Consider the following 19,154-nt stretch of genomic DNA (forward strand, 5'->3'; position numbering starts at 1 on the left):
TTTTGTCTTTTTTAATAATTTTTATTAGTCAGATACTTTGTTAGGTGTTGGCAATGGAGATACCTTAATCTTGTTTTTAAGAAAGTTGGCGTGGACAAAAAACAAACCAAACTAAATCAAACTGATCCAAATCAAATAAAACTCTATATCTAAATCATTTAATTCAATTTTTTTTCAACCCAAATGATTTGATTTGATTTGGTTTTAAATCAGACCAAACCGAAAAATAAAGTATTTTTTAGTTAAATTAATTAAATATACTAGTAAAGTAACTTTATAATTTTTCTGCCTATATAAAAAAATTGTAATGCGATCATTTTATGTTATCCTTTTCAAACAAATAATAATAATATCATTTCTTTCTTTTATATTTGATATGCTTCTATTTTCTTATTCCTCTTTTATATAGATGACTTTCTTACGAGTATAATAACTTTGATAAATATATATATAAAGGTAATATAAAGTAGAACAATACATAATAAAATTATAACAGGCCATATATTTTGTGCTTACCTCATTTTTGAATGGACCAGGAACTCTGTAGTTGTGGCTATGAATCTGCTTTCCTGGCCATGATTTTATCCCTATATATACATATTTTATAATTAAATATTTTTATTGATATATATATATATATATATATATATATATAATATATATATATATTATATATTATATATAGACAGTGCACAGATGATCACTGAAGTCTTCAGTCGGGAATGTATGTAAACGATTGTAATCCAAAATCCGTTAATGGGGTTTAAATCTTTTCATAATTGATCTCCATTTTTTGTATCTTTATATATAGAGTTCTGTAAAAGAAGTTATCAAGTTTTTAACTGTTTCTGAAAATACACAATAACTATTTGAATTTAAGAAAAGTATAAACAAATACTAAGAAAATAGTAATGTTTACGTTTTACTCTTAAATTATAAACATCAAATGCATCATTCTTATATGCTCTCTTTGTTTTTTAACATTGATGTTATTGTTTTATATTATTTTCTTCTTAAAATTGATGTTTTAGACTCTTACTAAGGCATTTTATTTTAAAATTAAAATATAAGTTAAACTATATAGAGAAATAGTGAAACATCATTAAAATATTAAATGTACTAAATAAATAATAACAATCTGAGTATTTACTGTATAATGGATGAAACTTCCAATAATCTAACTTTAATTTTCAAAAATTAAGGAAGTATATTTTATTTTTATAACTGATTCTTAAAATAAACTTCAAAAATTAAAAAACGTAAACAATTTTGTTAGTTGAACCCTTGAAGCCAAGGTGTGAAATACAAACACGCGATAAAAAAAATCAAACCGCTTAGACGACAAAAAGTTGTGATATTTATGAAATCGTTAAATAATACCTAAACAGTTTTACTTGGGGTTTCTTCCAACTCTTTCACCGCAATTTGATTTATTTTTAGGTCAAAAGCTTTAAGTTGCGAACAATATTGAGGCAAAGAAGAATCATAAAAAAATAACTTTCAAAACTCTAAAATCAATTAGAAACTAATTTTTACTTGGGTTTTCTACCAACTCTCTCACCGCATGCAATTTGATATTTTTAAGGTCAAAAGCAACAAGCAGAAAACATCGAGGCAAATTATAATCATAAACAAATCACTTGCAAAGCTATAAAAGCACTTAGAAACCAATCTTTACCAGGAATACGAGCAACGTAAGGTTCGGTATAATGCCCACTGCAAACAACGACGGCGTCAAAGATCTCATCGTCCGAGAGATCACCGGAGTTTTTGGACCGGACCATCCATTTCCCCTCAACCGGCTCAACCCTAACCACCTCTGTCTCGAACCGGACCATCTCCTCTATTTTAAACTCTCTCGCAAAATCTTGAAGGTACGCAAGAACTTCCCTGTGGCTCGGATACCTTCTCGAGTCTCTTGACAAGTCATCAACACGTGGAACGAACGGAAAATCCCTGAAACCCATACACTCTCTCGGGAGGTTGGTTCGGAGAGACTCGTAGACACTCGAGTGAACTATAGGTCTCCTCGGGTCAAGACCAAGCGGGTCGGATTCAGTTGTAGGTGAGTAAATCCAGAGACCTCCCACTTGTTTCTCCGCTCATAAACGACGACGGTGTGACCTTCGCGATGGAGCTCTCTGGCGGTGATGTTAGGAGTTTTTAGGCTCCTAAGTCAAATGATAGAATAATGGAAGTAAGTTGTCGAACCAGTTCTGAGGGACTCAAAGCAGTGAGAATGCAAGTATTTGCCTAATCTAAGTGCAGCCAGTGATTTGATGATTTCTAAACTAATGATTAAAGCTAATTCAAAGCTATAAAAATGATACTCTTAAGCTATTGGAAAGGAGAACTCATGGGTATAGAGATTTAGACTTTGGGTGATCAGGTTTCGAACTAAGGAATGTAAATGATAAATCAAACTATCAACCTTAAGCCTAGACACAATTCTAAGCAAGCTCTATGTCTAGATGAATGCTCATTTGCTAACATGTCTCAAACATCAAATGTCTTTGGTTGAATAACATGCAAGCAATCATTACTAACAAGTCTATTAGCTATCTTAGCATCTTTAACAACAAATCTCTTTGGCAAAGTACACTAAAAGCCTAGGAGAGTTGACTCAGGCATTTCATCAAACACCTGTCAGGTGAGAAATGCCTAGAGATCACCCTTTGAGTGGTCTACTCAAATGATGCATTAAGATCACTCTACTATGCAAGGAACAAGTATGATCTATACCTAAAACATCCTAGAACTAGCCTAATCACCCTTAATCACCCTAACCCATGAATCCAAAAGGTGATTACTCACTAATCTCCATGATTCCTCTTAAACCCATGGTGGATTTCAGATGAATCATATAGAGAACTAGAAAATAAAATCACAAGAACACAAAAACAATCCAATCAAAAGAGAGCTTTTCTTGAGAGAGTTTTGTGTATTCAATAGATAAAAGATAGATTGCCAAATGGTGGCTACATAGTACTTAAACATTAGGTTTTCCAAGTGCAAAAACGTGCACAACAATTGCAAAAAGGTCCTTGAAAAATAATAAAATCGTGCAGCAGATAACGCGGAGCGACCTTAGAGGGTCACTCCAGGAGGTCGCTCTGGGGTTGGGAGCGATCTTGGGGGGTCGCTCTGAGAGGTCGCTCCAGCCTCCATTTTTGTGTCTCCGGGCGATGAAAATGCGAGCGACTTAGGTGGGTCGCTCTGGTTGGTCGCTCTGGTTGGGAGCTACCTTAGGGGGTCGCTCCGGAAGGTCACTATGCGGTTCTCGACCAGGATGGATATGCCTCTAGTAAATTGATCGTGACTTCTCCATTACATCTCCAAATGACTTGAAACCACTTCCATTAGAAAGCTAACTCAATTTCCTGTGTCTCCACAAAATATTAGCAACAGAAGATTTCTCTAAGGCCTCCATCCATGCTCATCTTTCACCCCCTTTTTGATCACATTGCTTCCAAATGTCTCCAAGAACCCCATGTGGTGTTCCAATACCTGATAGAGACATATGTATGCCAAATGCACCCTAAACATGTCTAAATCTTAATCTATATGATGCAAAAATATAAATCGATAATAAATGTAATATATGAGTTATTACCATATTTTTAGAAAATTACCAAAAATATAGATTAACATTAAATATAATTGTCCATGTCATATTAATTTACAAGACATGTCATCAATTTTAGTAGTCATGTCACAATTATTAATCTAGGTGTTTTTCTGCACCATGTGTAGTGATGAATTTTTTAAAAGTTAAATTTTATATTTTAAAATGTAATTTATTAATATTATATATTTTATTTTTGACCAATAAGTAATATAAATATCATTAATTAAGCATAAAATTAAGAGAAAATATTTTTTTATTTTAAATTATATTTAAGAATGATATATATAAAGTTAAAATCTTAGATTAAAAAAATATTTATTTCATTTGGTTAAATGTATTAAATCAACTTGTACAAAATTACTAAAATTATATAAAATTGTATATTTATCAAAAATTAAAACTAAATAATATTTACATAATTTGTAGATATCTAAAAGAAACTAATGATATTATGATTTAATTTTTTTTAAAATTCAGAAAATTTAGAAAATTTTAGATAATAAATTTTTTATAATTATAAAAATAAATTATACAATATTTCAAAATTCAAAATGTCATATTTGAATATATTTATTTTAGTGATGATTTATGACTTATTACCATATTCCACAAAGTTTACCAAAAATATATCAGCATTAAATGTAATTGTCCATGTCATATTTAACCATATGACATGTCATCAATCTTAATAGTCACGTCATAATTTTTTTTGTGAAAACGATTGTAGAAAAGACATGTGGCAAATCACTTCTCAAATATAGACTAGGGGATATACTGGTGTCCACGTTTTAGGAAAATAATGTTATGAATTTGTTATTTCTCAAAAACTGATACCAATTAAGTTGAAATTTTTGTCAAATGTTTAACAAATGAGTCTCACTATATTATTCCTCACTTTTTCTCGTTTACGGAATAACTCTTGAACAAAAAATTTCTCCTCGGATTTTGATAATGAACAAGTGGAAACTATAGTTAAAAAAATTAAGTGAAAGTTCAGATTAAACAAATTGGGGCAAGAAACAAACAAAATATTCATTCATCAACGAAACGTGCAACTAACGTGGCGCACTACGCCGTTAATTGATAGTTTTTTTTATTGTGTTTGATTTACGTTTGGATTTTCCTGATCAAAACAATTTCTCTTATACATGTTTTCGTACAACTAAATTGATTTTCTTATACTTTTTGGCATTTTCTAATTTGACATCTTCTGTGTCGTTGGTTAAAAGGCCAATCTCTGTAGATGGAGTTTATATTATTATATTAGCTAGAAAGTTTATGGTTTCACTGTACGTGTGCATTGATGCTAATTTATATTCATTAAATTATGAAAACATATATACATCTGTTTATTTACCAATTATGTTTACTAATTGTTCAATTTTTTATTTCTCTGTAGTCAATTTTTTTTCATTTCAATTCATTGTTTTTTTGTCACTGATTCATTTCAATTCATTAAAAGAAATTTTATTAGATTTTTTCTATTTATTTTGTTCATTAAATTGTCACCAATTGAAACCATAATTTGTTGGAAAAGAGGAAAACATAACCTTTTACAAAATGAGTTCTTTTCAGATGAACTCCATACTTTTATAATAGGGAGAATTTGCCAAATGACTAAAATCTCAAGTGTAATTAAGTGAGTAACATTGATTTTGACATAATTGAGTGAATAACATTTAACACCCAATTGGTCCGGTTATACCCTTTACTTCTACAAGTTACCGGTGACAATGATAAAGAGAGACGGTGACACCAACTTATGTGGCCCATGATTTATGTGACCTTTTATAACTTACGAACGTAAAAAAATCACGTCACTTTAATTTTAACCCCATAAATAAACATTGAAAAAAGATGAATCCATGAATTGCACCAAAAAAAGATGAATGCATGAAGAAGTTAATGTTTATTAGATTGCATGGATACTACTAAATCTAGGTTATGCATGTACTATTCTATCTCACCCAAACTTTCACTGAAAACTATACATATAAAACAAACCACAACCGCTAAATAATATATCCAACCCCTACTTAGTAAATATAAACCCTAGTCAATAGACTATAAACCCAAATATAATCTATAAATTGTTTTCTGATATTGAATCTAAATATGACTAGTAAACCCAAATAAAATAGAACGAAATAAATAACATAGTACATATTTGTTCTATTCCATATAACAAAATAATATAAGAGATAAACTCTATCCCAACCCCTAAATAATATACTTTATTCCAACTTTTTATTAATCGTCAAATAGAATGAGACATGATAAGGTCACTAAACCCAAACCTCAAATCCCACATTCCAAATACTAAACCCTAAATCTTAATTACTAAACCCTAAACCCAAGTATAAACCCTAAATCCAAATAAAATGGAACAAAATACATAGTATAGTACATATTGAGAAACAAAATAATACATTCTTTATTAATCGCCAAATGAAAAGATACATGGTAAAATATAGTAACAAAGTATTTCACATTTGAATAAAACATTCATAGTACATTTTGTTTTATATTTCTATTCCATATAAATAGAACAGAACACAATGTTACAAAAACTGTTCATCTTCTCCAATCAACTAAAGCAGTACAACTACAGCTCCGAAATCAAAACTTACAATTGTTTAAGTATGATCTTTACTAACTGTTGAATTTCGAAGTAAGAATTTATTCACAGAGATGTTACATTGTCGCCTTTCAGAGTTAGGAACCCGTGATCCTTTGTCTCCCATCTCCGACAGAGGCGTCACAACCGGCTGCTACTCCACAAATGTCGCCGGTAATATACTCGGTGATTTCCGTGGCGGACAAAATGGAGAAGAAAGTATTAAGATTCCACAATTATTGTCATCTACAAGTTGTGTCAAAAAAAAAGACACGTTTACCTTTTAGAGTAAACAAAAAATGTTTTATATTTATTTATATTCTACAGGTTGCACCGGTTATACACAAGGACAAAGATGCATTATTACATAAAAGACATAAGGTATATTGGTATAATAGGGCAATTGGTCACTGAGCTAATTATAATTTTTTTGGACGTCGTAGAGTGCAATTTCCCTTTATAATACAAGAATATCTTATATTTTTGTATGAATATCTTATATTCTTGTATGATTTAGGGTGTCTATTGGTTCAATATAAAGATCAAGTTTATATTAAGTTTTTGATTCTAACATCAAAAACAACACTGTGATTGATTAGTTTTGATAAATGAGTTAGAGTCCAAGTGTATTATTCAACCTATATGGTTTTCGTTTTTGAAACTATCTTTTTCCAAACAAAATTTGAATAATCCTACAGTGTCGTGTTAAATCTGTCAAAACGACACTATATAATACAAACTCAAAGCCTCTCAATAATTAATTTTTAAATGAGTTATTTGGTTTTGTAAATAGTCACTATGTCTAGTTTGGTATATAAAATTATTCTGAATTTACGAATCAAAATTAGGGGTCCGAGTGAGTATACATATCAATATTCTACTTGCTGAAAATTGGAATTAGTTGATTACTTGATATACACTAACTTGTAAATTATGATTTGTAATTATTAGAGATATTATATCAACATCGAAAATTCTAAGGGACATTAACTATTGTATAAAGATTTATGACCAATCTAATAAACTTAGACATTTTTTACACATATTAAAAGACTCATTAAAATGCATTTATGTTTTCGTTAATATCACATATCTAACCAATAGTATTTTAGATAAATAGCTTTATTTATAAGATCAATACATTTTGCAATTAATTTTGAGTTGAAAGATTGTATAAATTGCATTGATATTGTAGAATGACACTACTTGTAAAACAAAAAAATGAGCTAAAATGATACTTAATATGAAACAGAGAGAGTATAATTTAAAAGCTGATTGTCCATGCTATCAAACCCATCAAACATGTATTTCATGATCGATATCCTTACGTATATTTAAAGGGGTTAATTTAAGAAAAGATTTGTTAATTCAATAGATTCTAGAGTCGTGTCTACAATGTCTTGGGAAGATCCGTAGAGGCTTGAAGCAGCTTTAGAAAATGAGGCCTTTTTAATATATAAAATTAGATTCTAACATGTCATTCAAAAGTGTATATTTTTGTCTTAATTTTAAAAGATAATTATTTAGATGCAGTTACTAAATAGTTATTACACTAATTATGTATCAATTTTTAGAAGGTGGTTATCAGTGGCAGAAGGAGAGAAGGAAGTAGGGAGGCAGTTGCCCCTATGAAATATTGATTTTTTTATTTCCATTGATTATCTAAAATCTCTATGGTTTTGATGGTCAAATTTTTTCTAATACCCCTTATATATTTAGGTTCAAATCTTGTATTGCCTCCGGCAAAATCATTATCTGGCTCCACTACTGAGGCTGGTTATGATTATATAGATGAAATTATAAAGTAATTAGTTAAACTGAACATATATCAACATACCATGATTTTAATTTAATACGACGATGAATAAATTTGATACATTTGGAGACTGGAGATATTGGTTTTCTTTGCTCTTTATCTGGAACCACCATTTTTTCCATAGATATTTTATGGAAAGAAAATAGGATTGCTTGACTATAAATCTAGTGATTACAATCTTTTACTGGTTTTAATTAATTCGCCACAAATTTTAAGTTTGTTGGACATGTATAAGTATTAACTAATTGAATGCAGAAAACATTATTCAGATTTTTTTTATAGAACACGCATAAAAAACCATTTTGATACAGAATATTTTTCACAATTTAGGGGCCTTAATGTACATATATTTGTATGGCAAATGCCTTTTTCAATATATATGAGGCACGGCTCTGCGTGTCTATTACATGTCTTGTTTATTTTGGTTTGGTTTTACCTAAAATTAGAGTGAAACATGATTTTTACCTATATATCACTACATTATATTTTCCAGTCATTATTTAGGATACACTTTATGTTTATCAAAATTTTAGATTTTAGGGTTTCTGAAAAGTCAGATTCTACTCTACTTTTGGAGAAGTATTATGAATCCCAGGTTTTGTTTATAGGTCATATTATGCACTCTTCGTCTTCTTTCTTTCTTCTTCTGCTTTGTTTGAACACATGTGCAATATTTGGATTTAGGGTTTCAAAGAAATATCATAGTTTTTTATTAAAATTGTTAGATTTGGAATTTATAATATGGTTATTCATATACAGTATTTTAAATACTGAAACTTGATTAATCTCATAGTTTCTAAGCACCGAAACACTTTAACTAAATATACCTGAAAGAATTTTAAATAAACAAAGTTTCCTTTAAAAAGGTAAAGTTATTACTTTTAATTCAACAATACATGTGCTTTCTTCAAAAAGAAAGAACAAAAAAGCATGTGCCAATGTTTTAATTTTTGGGACAAGATTTGCGATCTGTATTAATTTATTTTCAATGGTGTTGAAATTTTGTAAAACTAATAATTTAAAACTAGCACGATGTGTGATTGCAAGCTAATAGTCCACGTGATATGCTAAATAATATTCTTTCCGTTTCTGAATAAATGTCACTTTAGCATTTTTCACACTGATTAAGAAAGTGATAGAAATATATGTAAATTATTAATAACTACACTTTTGACTAATAATATTTGAGATAAATAAAATTATTTATAAAATTAATACAGGTTGCAACTAAATTTCAGCTGAAAGTTAATATAATTTTCATTAAAATTTTAAAGTGACACTTTTGTGTAACAAGAAAAAATAATAGAATAACACTTATTATAAAACTGAGGGAGAATTTATTAATGTTTAATGTAATTTTAAACATAAAAAAACTATATTAAACATCTATGTGAAAAAATTATAGTGAAATAAATATATAATATAAGAAACTGAAATATGACATTAAACATCTATCGTAATATTACATTTGATATAAAAACAAGAAAATTAGAAATGGAAAACTATATTAAACATCTATCTAAAAATGCATAGTTTTTTTTTTCTTCAAAAGAAATATGTGTAAACATACAATATCTGTAGTTATATACGTTTTGCTATATGTTACTATCTATTAAAAATAAATATTAACTATATGTACAATAATTTTAACGTAAAAAGTATGAAAACTCTCTATTATGCAAACCATAAATACAAAGCACTCATGTATTCATACAAACATTCAAAAATACAACGTGAAAAAGAATTGATATATAGTTAACATTTGAAAATCAAAATGCATAAAATATAAATAGAAGAAATCATCAAATAGTGTCCACGTCTGAATACAAATCTCAATTCCGTAAAAGGCACGTGGCATTACATTATAAAATAATAATAGGTAAATATGCAATAGAAGAAACAGAAATATTATATTAAATATATATTATAATACATTCAATACAAAAGCAAAAAATTAGAATAATTAAATATACAATATAAGAAAAAACAAATAATAAATACAAAAAAGAAATACTACATTAAACATTTCTATAAAAATGTATAGGTTTACATTTTTAAGTAAATATACAATATAAGAAATAAAAATATTAAATTAAACATTTATCTGCAAAATATATAGTTTTACATTTTTATTATTTTCAAATATTTTAGATGAAAAACTGCTTAAAAATGTTTTTGCAATGAAACAAGACTCATACTGACTCATATGACAAAACGAGCTATCGAAGGTGAATTAGTCACATGTACACATGTTGGTGAAAGAACATCACTCCCAAATATCATTTTATCTCTAATAGTCTTAGACTACTAATTCATACTTAATAAAAGACAATTTCTAATAAGAGTATGAAATACAATGATCATAAACAAAAGCAACCTAAAAATGCAAAAAAAAATACAATTATTCAAAATCCTACGGTTATAGCGTTTGTAAGTGCGACAGAAATATAGAAAAAGACTGCATTTTGGATAAAAGTATATGTTTTCCAAACCAATAAGATGAAGAGATTGGCTAGAAAAAAAATATGAGAATATTACCATGCACATGATTGTTTTCAATCTTTTTAGCTTATCACAAAAATAAGTAAAAATCATTATTCCTTAAGAACAAAAAGCAAAAAAAAACATATCGAGTTACAACCCTTTGGAATAATAGTAAGAAGTAATGAACAATAACTAAGAAATAATAGTAAGGAGTAATGAACAATAACTAAGTCCTAAAATCACTATCCCAATGTTAGTAACTGTAAAACACAACTAAATATATCATAAACAACTGCAACACAAAGAGCCAGTGACACAACCAAATCTATCATAAACAAACACATCCGAAATAAATACACCACGATTATTAGTTAGATGTGTCTTATTTGTCAAAAATAGTCGATGTGACATATCATTAGAAGGTAAATTAGAATAAACTTTGAAAATTTATATTTTATAATTTGTAGTTTGATCTGTAAAATGATTAGATTTTATTTATATAAGTTTAAAATTTGTAAAACAAATAGACAAATTTAACCTGATAAAAATTAATTTATTTTTAGATAGAAATGAAAATATTTTAAATATATTTAAATTATTTGTATATTATCGTCTCACCCCTAGAGGGGGTGTAATCCTAGTTACATAGAGAATGATGATTTTGCTTTGTGATAGGGCCATCCAAAGTTCCACAATTGCTTTATTCCCAAGATTATGATATTCTTTTAGCTAAACAGTTTTTTTCTTTTTTACTATATTACGAAAATAATTGAGTTCTAGAACGTCTTTCGCAAGAAAGAAAATTAAAAGACCTTCCGTTAATAGGAATATAAAGCGAAATCTTGATAAGCTTGAGAAACCAAGTGATGATCTTCCCATTCGTCTCTGTATGTCTCTGGTTTTGCTCTCTTCCTCACACCAGTCGTTAAATACATCACTTTCCTCCACTCCTCTGTTCCTGGGCATCCGCATTGCGTAGCCAACCAATCATCGTACTCAAACTGTTAAACAAGAACCAAAATAGTAGTTAATGTGTGTTCTGTTTAGTTCCAGAGAAGGATTATAAGGTCAAAAGAGATTTCTAAGTTAAAGTGACATGCTTACTTGGGCAATGCCCATACGGTGAGTATAACGCTTTGGAATCCCTTGAGCTTCAAGTGTTGCATAGAAGGATTTGATATCTTTCATCATATCTTCTTTAGATGGAAGCATAATCCGACCCGACAAAACACCCGCGATCCACTTGCTTTGCAGCTCAAACAAAGGAAACGGCACAACCTGAAAATTCAATTTCTTACGGATGATTGAGAACATGGAAAAATAATGTGTTTAACGACTATTTACCTTCCATGGTATCCCGATGAAGGAGAGATACGGTGCTAATGCTGGGGGGAAGACATCTTTGTACAATGGACCGACACGGTTATCATCTACGGTAACACTTCCATTGGTTTCAAGAAACGGGAAGTGATACTTATACCCAGTGCAATGCATAATAACATCAACCAAAATCGTTTGCCCGTTTTGAAAAACCACAGAACCATCCTCATCTACACGCTCAATCTGCGTGAGATTCAAGAAAACGTTATTTCTCTTGATCAAACGAACTGTGGTAAGTAGTACTAGTTATGAGTTAAACCAACCATCGAATGCATCCACAGGTTGCTGTAACCGGGCTGTTTGATAAAGGTGTCCGCTGCATTTGACCTACAAGCCACATGAACCTCTTTGGCATGTCCAGCAATGTCTCTACTTATATCAACAGCACTTGCAGAGTTCCCAATAAGCACAACAACCTATATAATAACCAAATGCATCACAAGCTTCCACATGAGTTATGGCATTACATGATCATTCACTGTGTCATTATTATGATCATTCTGAAATGAGTACCTGGTCTTTAAAAGGTTCAGGGATACGATAGTTATGGCTATGCATCTCCTTCCCTGGCCAAGAACGTATCCCTGAAACAAGTAACACACCACCAAGCTATATACAAATCATAACATTTCGGATTTGGATATAATTTAAAGCCATATGTAAAGCTCATTTTAGAACCGAACACTTTTTTAAAAGGGGTGCAACACGAGGATTTCCCGGAAGGTCACCCGTCCTAGTACTACTCTCGCCTGAACACACTTAACTGCAGAGTTCTGATGGAATCCGGTGCATTAGTGCTGGTATGATCATGTATGATCGCACCTAATTTGGGTACTAATTTGGATCTTATTCGTACAATTTTTTGGGTTCAAGAAGAGAACCATAGGTTAAATAGTTCAATCACCACTTATCAGTTATCACTGAAGCTTATGTTTCACACTCTTCCCTAAAACGTTTCCAGACAAAACACACACTTTCACTTCCAACGCTCCTTACCAGGAATCTCAGCGAGACGAGGCTCAATGTAATGCCCATTACAAACAACAACAGCATCGTAAACCTCATCGCGACGAACCCTCTTCTCCTTCTCCGTAGACTCAACCCTCCACTTCCCGTTCCCACCCTCCGCCGCCGGAGCCACCCTCTCAACCGCCGTCTCGAACCGTATCACCTCCTCGATCGCGAACTCCTTCGCGAACTCTCGCAGGTACGCAAGAACCTCTGCGTGGCTCGGAAACCTCCTCGGATCGCCAGACCGCACCACGAACGGGAAGTCTCTGTACCCCATGCACTCCCGGGGGAGGTTGGTCCGGAGAGTGGCGTAGACGCTCGAGTGAACGACGGGCCGGGTCGGGTCAACGCTCAGCGGATCCGGCTCCACGTGATCGGTGTATATCCATGTTCCTCCGACCTGTTTCTGCCTCTCGAAGACGACGACGGAGTGGCCTTCCCGGCGAAGCTCCCTCGCCGCGACTAGACCGGCGGCTCCGGCTCCGATGACGGCCACGTGGTGAGATCTGAGTGGTGATAAGGAAGGTGTCATTGTGAGTTTAGGAGATTCGTTGAGAGACGGGAGAATAATATTAAACGCAGCGTTGTCGGTGTTAAGTATGTGTGGCCCCACAAAGTCCTGAACCACAGTTGTACTTTTCAACACAAAATCTTCAGAAGTTGCTTAAACGCAGCGTTTTGTGTAGTATAATCAAAGATGAACTAAACCATTTAGTAATTAGTATAACGAAAAATGTCTAAACCGTCACGTGGACCAAGATATTCTATTTAATCACTTTTATCGCGTATAAGCCAGCAACTCTTTCATGGTTGAAACACAGTGAGATATTCCCTCAACAAGGTTACTCTAATCAAACTAAAGAATAAAAGTGGGGAAGAATGGTGTTAATTAATTTCGTACTTTTGTTAGCTCTAGTGTTGTTCTGGCGTGAGCCGTGGGGGGTTCTTTATGTTCTCTCCTTTTAGGCTGATAGTTTTTGTGTAGTATTTGGAATAGTCCATATCTGTATATGGTGTTGTACTAACAAAATCATCTGGAGTATGAATGATAAACAAACAAACAAAAAAAGGCCAACAACTCCGCCGTTTAGTAGATGCGGGACGTGGGTATTTTTCTCTGTATATGTAATATGCATCAATAAACAAATAACAGATCCTTTCTGCCTTCCATATGTTGTGAACTTTGGAAGCAGTGATTGCGGTCTGTACCAAATCCTCCATGTGCTTGCATAGCAAACGATCTAGTTATAATAACTTATTTCATCAAAGCTTAAACCTTCCTCCTCATTTTCTTAGATAAAATAAAACCTATGACAATTTGAAAAGTAGTAGCGATTGTATGACAAGCAACCCTTACATTCATCTTTATTAAAACGAACATTTTTAAAAATAATACAAGTAGACCCTTAAAAACAAGTAGACACCATTGTGGGATATCATCTTCATGATTCGGGGAAATAAGAAGGAAGACTACTAATCAACTTCTTACTAGCAAAGTCCTCGTACGCTTCTTTTATGAGATCGTCGTCGTTCCATTCATCGCGGTAGTTTTCAGGTTTAGAGACAAGTCTCCCGTAGCCATTGTCAACTTGCTTTTTTCTCCAAGGTTCAACAAGCTGGCAACCACATTCTTCTGCGATCCAGTCGAGGTACTTAGACTGCAAGAGAAAATTCACTGATTTAATGATGCTCTTGTTACGCTACCAGTAACACCAAAGTTCATTCGTAAATTATAAATTCAAAATTTCAAAGCCACACACAATGATAATCTTTTTATACTTCGCAACACAAATATTTTATGATAAACTAGAATTTCTTCTACCACTCGAAAACAATTGAAATGTAAATGCAAAATATTCCCACTTTCATATTATATATTTTAATGGTTTTTCCATGTATATTCAAAACGATTAAACGTTTTATTTTTGCCCTTGATCAGTGTACTACTTTTATATTTAATGAGATAAAAATAGGAAAAATTAAAAATTCTGACAAACATATAAATTAAAAATATAAAAAGACACTTTAAATAAAATAAATTTCAAAATGTAGAACGACGACTAATATAAACGGAAGGAGAGTATTAAATAATGTTTAAAAGTACGAAGATCTATATATTTATACACGTCATCATCGGAAACAGAGCTTACCTGAATTTTACCCAATTTATGTGTATGTCTCTTGGGAATACCTAACGCTTCAAGCATGGTATACGATGCAGTAAGATCTTCCATCATCATTTCTGGTGAAGGAAGTGTAACTCGTCCAGACAAAACCGCAGCTACCCATTTGCTTTGGATTTCAAACATAACGAATTGTATGGCCTGATCATAAAGTCATATATCAAAATTAGAAGTGAGAGACTTAAAACCAATAAAGGAATTTCGATTCAGACTAACCATCCCTGGTAAACCAACAAAAGAAAGCCCTGGGGCAAGCGCTGGTGGAAAGACATGTTTGTATAAAGGCTCAACGCGGTTATCATCAATGCTCATATAGCCATTGGTTTCAAGAAACGGAAACTTATACTTGTACCTGGACAGTAAACCAAGACATAAGAAATATAATGAACACAGTTTACATATGACGACATCTCGCTATATAGAAGCATAAAATATTGAAAATGGTTTAAGAAAATACCCGGTGCAATACACAACGGTATCTGCATGAACTGCCTTCCCATTTTTGAAAATAATTGAGCCATCCTCACATGCAGTCTCTATCTACGAGGAATATGTAAAACTTTCATTATGTAGTTGGTTTTGAGATGAATTATGAGATGAATGTTTTTGAACTTATTATAATCCAAAATAAAGTTGTAAGCTTTACCTCAGAATGAATCCATAGATTGTTTGTGGGCACGGAAAGCTTCTCATACGTATCGGCTTCCCTCCCTCTAGACGCAATGTGGACTTCTTTGGCGACCTTAGCTACGTCTCTACTAATATCAGCACCGCTCGCAAAATTACCGATGACCACCACCACCTATACCAAAAACATCAACACAAAAAGTGCATATCATTAACTTGTTTGGTAGAGAATTTTGTAGATCATAAGTACTGGTCTACAATATGAGTATAGGTAAAAATAGACGTTACTAAATTCACATAGCCATAAGAATATACTTTATTATGCTTTCCATAAGATTATATTTTATTACTTCCGTAAAGAACATCGTGACACTTTTTGCTTTCTTTGTTGTTGCCACTTTAAGTAAATTGACGGATATCAATATCTCTTATGTTTGAAAGCAATGTATGAGGATATGTGTTAACTAACCAAAAAGAAAAGAGTGGGTTGTAATAACTTTCATCCAAAGTTATTTTGGGAATATGTCATTATCACAGCATCTCTATCACCATAAATTTTCAACATAATATTATATTAATTTTAAATTTCGCCAATATTAATATTTATTATCTAAACCATTTTAGCTTCAGTTAACTAATAAGCACCAAATGATATAAAAATATCATAACCATTGGCAGAGGTAGAGCAAGAATTTGTATGGGTCACAATTAAATTATTATAGATAAAAAGAGATGAGCATTAGACTTGAACTCAAAACATAGGGGTCAAAAAAATTAACCATCAAACCACAACAATTACATAGAAGCTAAGCCTAAAATTTATAATTTATATATTTCATAGGGGTCAACTGACCCCCTCACACCTAAGTGGCTCCACCACTGATCATAACCCATAAATCCACAAATTAATTTTATTCTTCTATATTTGGTAATTATCATTTTGATAACCATTTTAGGTTTTTAGTATTTTGTAACATCCTCTCCATATTATTCTTTGTACAGTGATATAAACTTCTTGTTTAGCATAAATTTTGTATTTTTATTTTCAAAATAATCACCTAAATTAGTATTTTATTTTATTTAAGAATGTGATCATACTTGTTGATCTCAGTTTATATCTAGTTTATGTAGCTATAAGAAAATCAATTGGATTTTTTTTTGTAACTAAATTTAATGGTAAGTTTTTTAAATATTAATTATAAATTGAAACGTTTTTGTCATTAAGGAAATAGGTTGCTTTAAAAAATGGCTTGTGTAATTTTTGGTTTTAGTATAACACTGTTTTTAATATTTTCTGTAAGAAGCTAATTTTATATATATATTAGGAATTTTAAGACAAGAAATAAGGGCCATATATTTTGTGCATACCTCATTTTTGAATGGACCAGGAACTCTGTAGTTGTGGCTATGGATCTGCTTTCCTGGCCATGATTTTATCCCTATATATACATATTATATAGACAGTGCACAAATGATTAAAGTCTTCAGTAGGGAATGTATGTAAACAATTGTAATTAAAGATCCGTTAATGGGGTTAAGAAAAATATTTGGTGATAATTGATCTCCCAATTTTTGTATCTTTATCTATAGAGTTCGATCTGTAAAAAAAATTATCAAGTTTTAACTGTTTCTAAAACTACACAATAACTATTTGAATTTCAAAAAAGTATAAACAAATACTAAGTAAATAGTACATTAATCTAATGTTTACTTTCAAATTATAAATATTCAAATGCATCATTCTTCTGTACTCTCTTTGTTTTTAAGGATTGATGTTTTATTATTTTTCTTTCTTAAAGATTGATGTTTTAGTCTCTTACTAAAGCATTTTATATCCAAATTACAATATATAGACATGTAGTGAAACATCATTAAAAATATTAAATGAATTAAAATAACAAAATAGGTACTTATGTTATATTATGTGTGAAAACATCCAAAAATCTAATTTTCAAAGATTAAGGAAGTATATCTTATTTTTCTTACTGATTCTTAAAATAAAGTTTTAAAAATTAACAGAGTAAACAATTTTGTTAGTTGAACCCTTGAAGATGTGAAATACAAACACGCTATAAATTGATCATTAAAAATATTAAATGAATTAAAATAACAAAATAGGTACTTATGTTATATTTTTTTTGAAAAAAGGTACTTATGTTATATTATGTGTGAAAACATCCAAAAAACTAAATTTCAAAGATTTAGGAAGTATATCTTATTTTTCTTACTGATTCTTAAAATAAAGTTTCAAAAATTAACAGAGCAAACAATTTTTGTTAGTTGAACCCTTGAAGATGTGAAACACAAACACGCTATAAATTGAATTTAAACCGCTTAGACGCCAAAAACTTATTAATATTTATGAAATCGCTAAATAAGAGTAATACCCAAACAATTTCACTCGGGGTTTTCTACCAACTCTCTCACCGCATGCAATTTGATTTTTCTAAGGTCAAAAGCATCAATTACGAACCATATAGTAATCAGCAACAAGCAGACAAAAGAGACAGCAGAAAACATCAAGGCAAAAAATAATCATAAACAAATCACTTGCAAAGCTATAAAAGCATTTAGAAACCAGTCTTTACCAGGAACACGAGCAACGTAAGGTTCCGTATAATGCCCACTGCAAACAACGACGGCGTCAAAGATCTCATCGTCCGAGAGATCACTGGAGTTTTTGGACCGGACCCTCCATTTCCCCTCAACCGGCTCAACCCTAACCACCTCTGTCTCGAACCGGACCATCTCCTCTATTTTAAACTCTCTCGCAAAATCTTGAAGGTACGCAAGAACTTCCCTGTGGCTCGGATACCTTCTCGAGTCTCTTGACAAGTCATCAACACGTGGAACGAACGGAAAATCCCTGAAACCCATACACTCTCTCGGGAGGTTGGTTCGGAGAGACTCGTAGACACTCGAGTGAACTATAGGTCTCCTCGGGTGAAGACCAAGCGGGTCGGACTCAGCTGTAGGTGAGTAAATCCAGAGACCTCCCACTTGTTTCTCCCGCTCAAAAATGACGACGGTGTGACCTTCGCGATGGAGCTCTCTGGCCGCTATTAAACCGGATGCTCCGGCTCCGATCACGGCCACGTTTTTCGAACTGATTGAGTTTTGAGCTGGTGCCATTTATCAAATTTCAAGAGTATTTTCTTTTAGTTGTATGTTGTCTTTGTCCACTCAGCCTAAGAGAAATGGGTTTATATAGAACTGGAAGATATATACAAATACTTATTTTTATTATAAAGAAAATATAAAATTGCTGAAAAACAGGAAACGTAACCTTTTACAAAATGAGTTCGTCTCAGATGGTTGACAAAGGAAAGAGTTCTTCTCATATGAACCACATACTTTATAATAAAATAATGTTTTATATTCTTGTATAGTAAAATGAATTAAAATCTG

At 31.6% G+C, this 19,154-nt stretch overlaps 2 protein-coding genes and 2 pseudogenes across 2 annotated transcripts; all 4 read right to left on the minus strand.

Annotated features, from left to right (window-relative positions):
- Positions 1-390: 390 nt before the first annotated feature.
- LOC108825201 (flavin-containing monooxygenase FMO GS-OX2-like) lies at positions 391-6,372 on the minus strand (annotated as a pseudogene).
- Positions 6,373-11,232: 4,860 nt separating this feature from the next.
- On the minus strand, positions 11,233-13,534 carry LOC108825623 (flavin-containing monooxygenase FMO GS-OX-like 4). Its single transcript, XM_018598950.2, has 6 exons — positions 12,922-13,534; positions 12,439-12,509; positions 12,189-12,341; positions 11,890-12,108; positions 11,650-11,823; positions 11,233-11,546 (listed from the first exon to the last, which is right to left on the minus strand). Exons 1-6 carry the CDS (start codon positions 13,466-13,468, stop codon positions 11,364-11,366), a joined length of 1,347 nt encoding a protein of 448 aa, XP_018454452.1. The 5' UTR covers positions 13,469-13,534; the 3' UTR covers positions 11,233-11,363.
- LOC130500589 (5S ribosomal RNA) lies at positions 12,623-12,739 on the minus strand (annotated as a pseudogene).
- Positions 13,535-14,194: 660 nt separating the features above from the next.
- Positions 14,195-18,938, minus strand: LOC108825620 (flavin-containing monooxygenase FMO GS-OX2). Its single transcript, XM_018598948.2, has 7 exons — positions 18,335-18,938; positions 17,115-17,185; positions 15,766-15,921; positions 15,577-15,659; positions 15,336-15,471; positions 15,087-15,260; positions 14,195-14,594 (listed from the first exon to the last, which is right to left on the minus strand). The coding sequence occupies exons 1-7, from the start codon at positions 18,876-18,878 to the stop codon at positions 14,379-14,381; spliced, it is 1,380 nt and encodes a 459-aa protein (XP_018454450.1). The 5' UTR covers positions 18,879-18,938; the 3' UTR covers positions 14,195-14,378.
- Positions 18,939-19,154: the final 216 nt, after the last annotated feature.

Source organism: Raphanus sativus, chromosome 9 (genome assembly GCF_000801105.2).
Source record: "Raphanus sativus cultivar WK10039 chromosome 9, ASM80110v3, whole genome shotgun sequence".
NCBI lineage: Eukaryota > Viridiplantae > Streptophyta > Magnoliopsida > Brassicales > Brassicaceae > Raphanus > Raphanus sativus.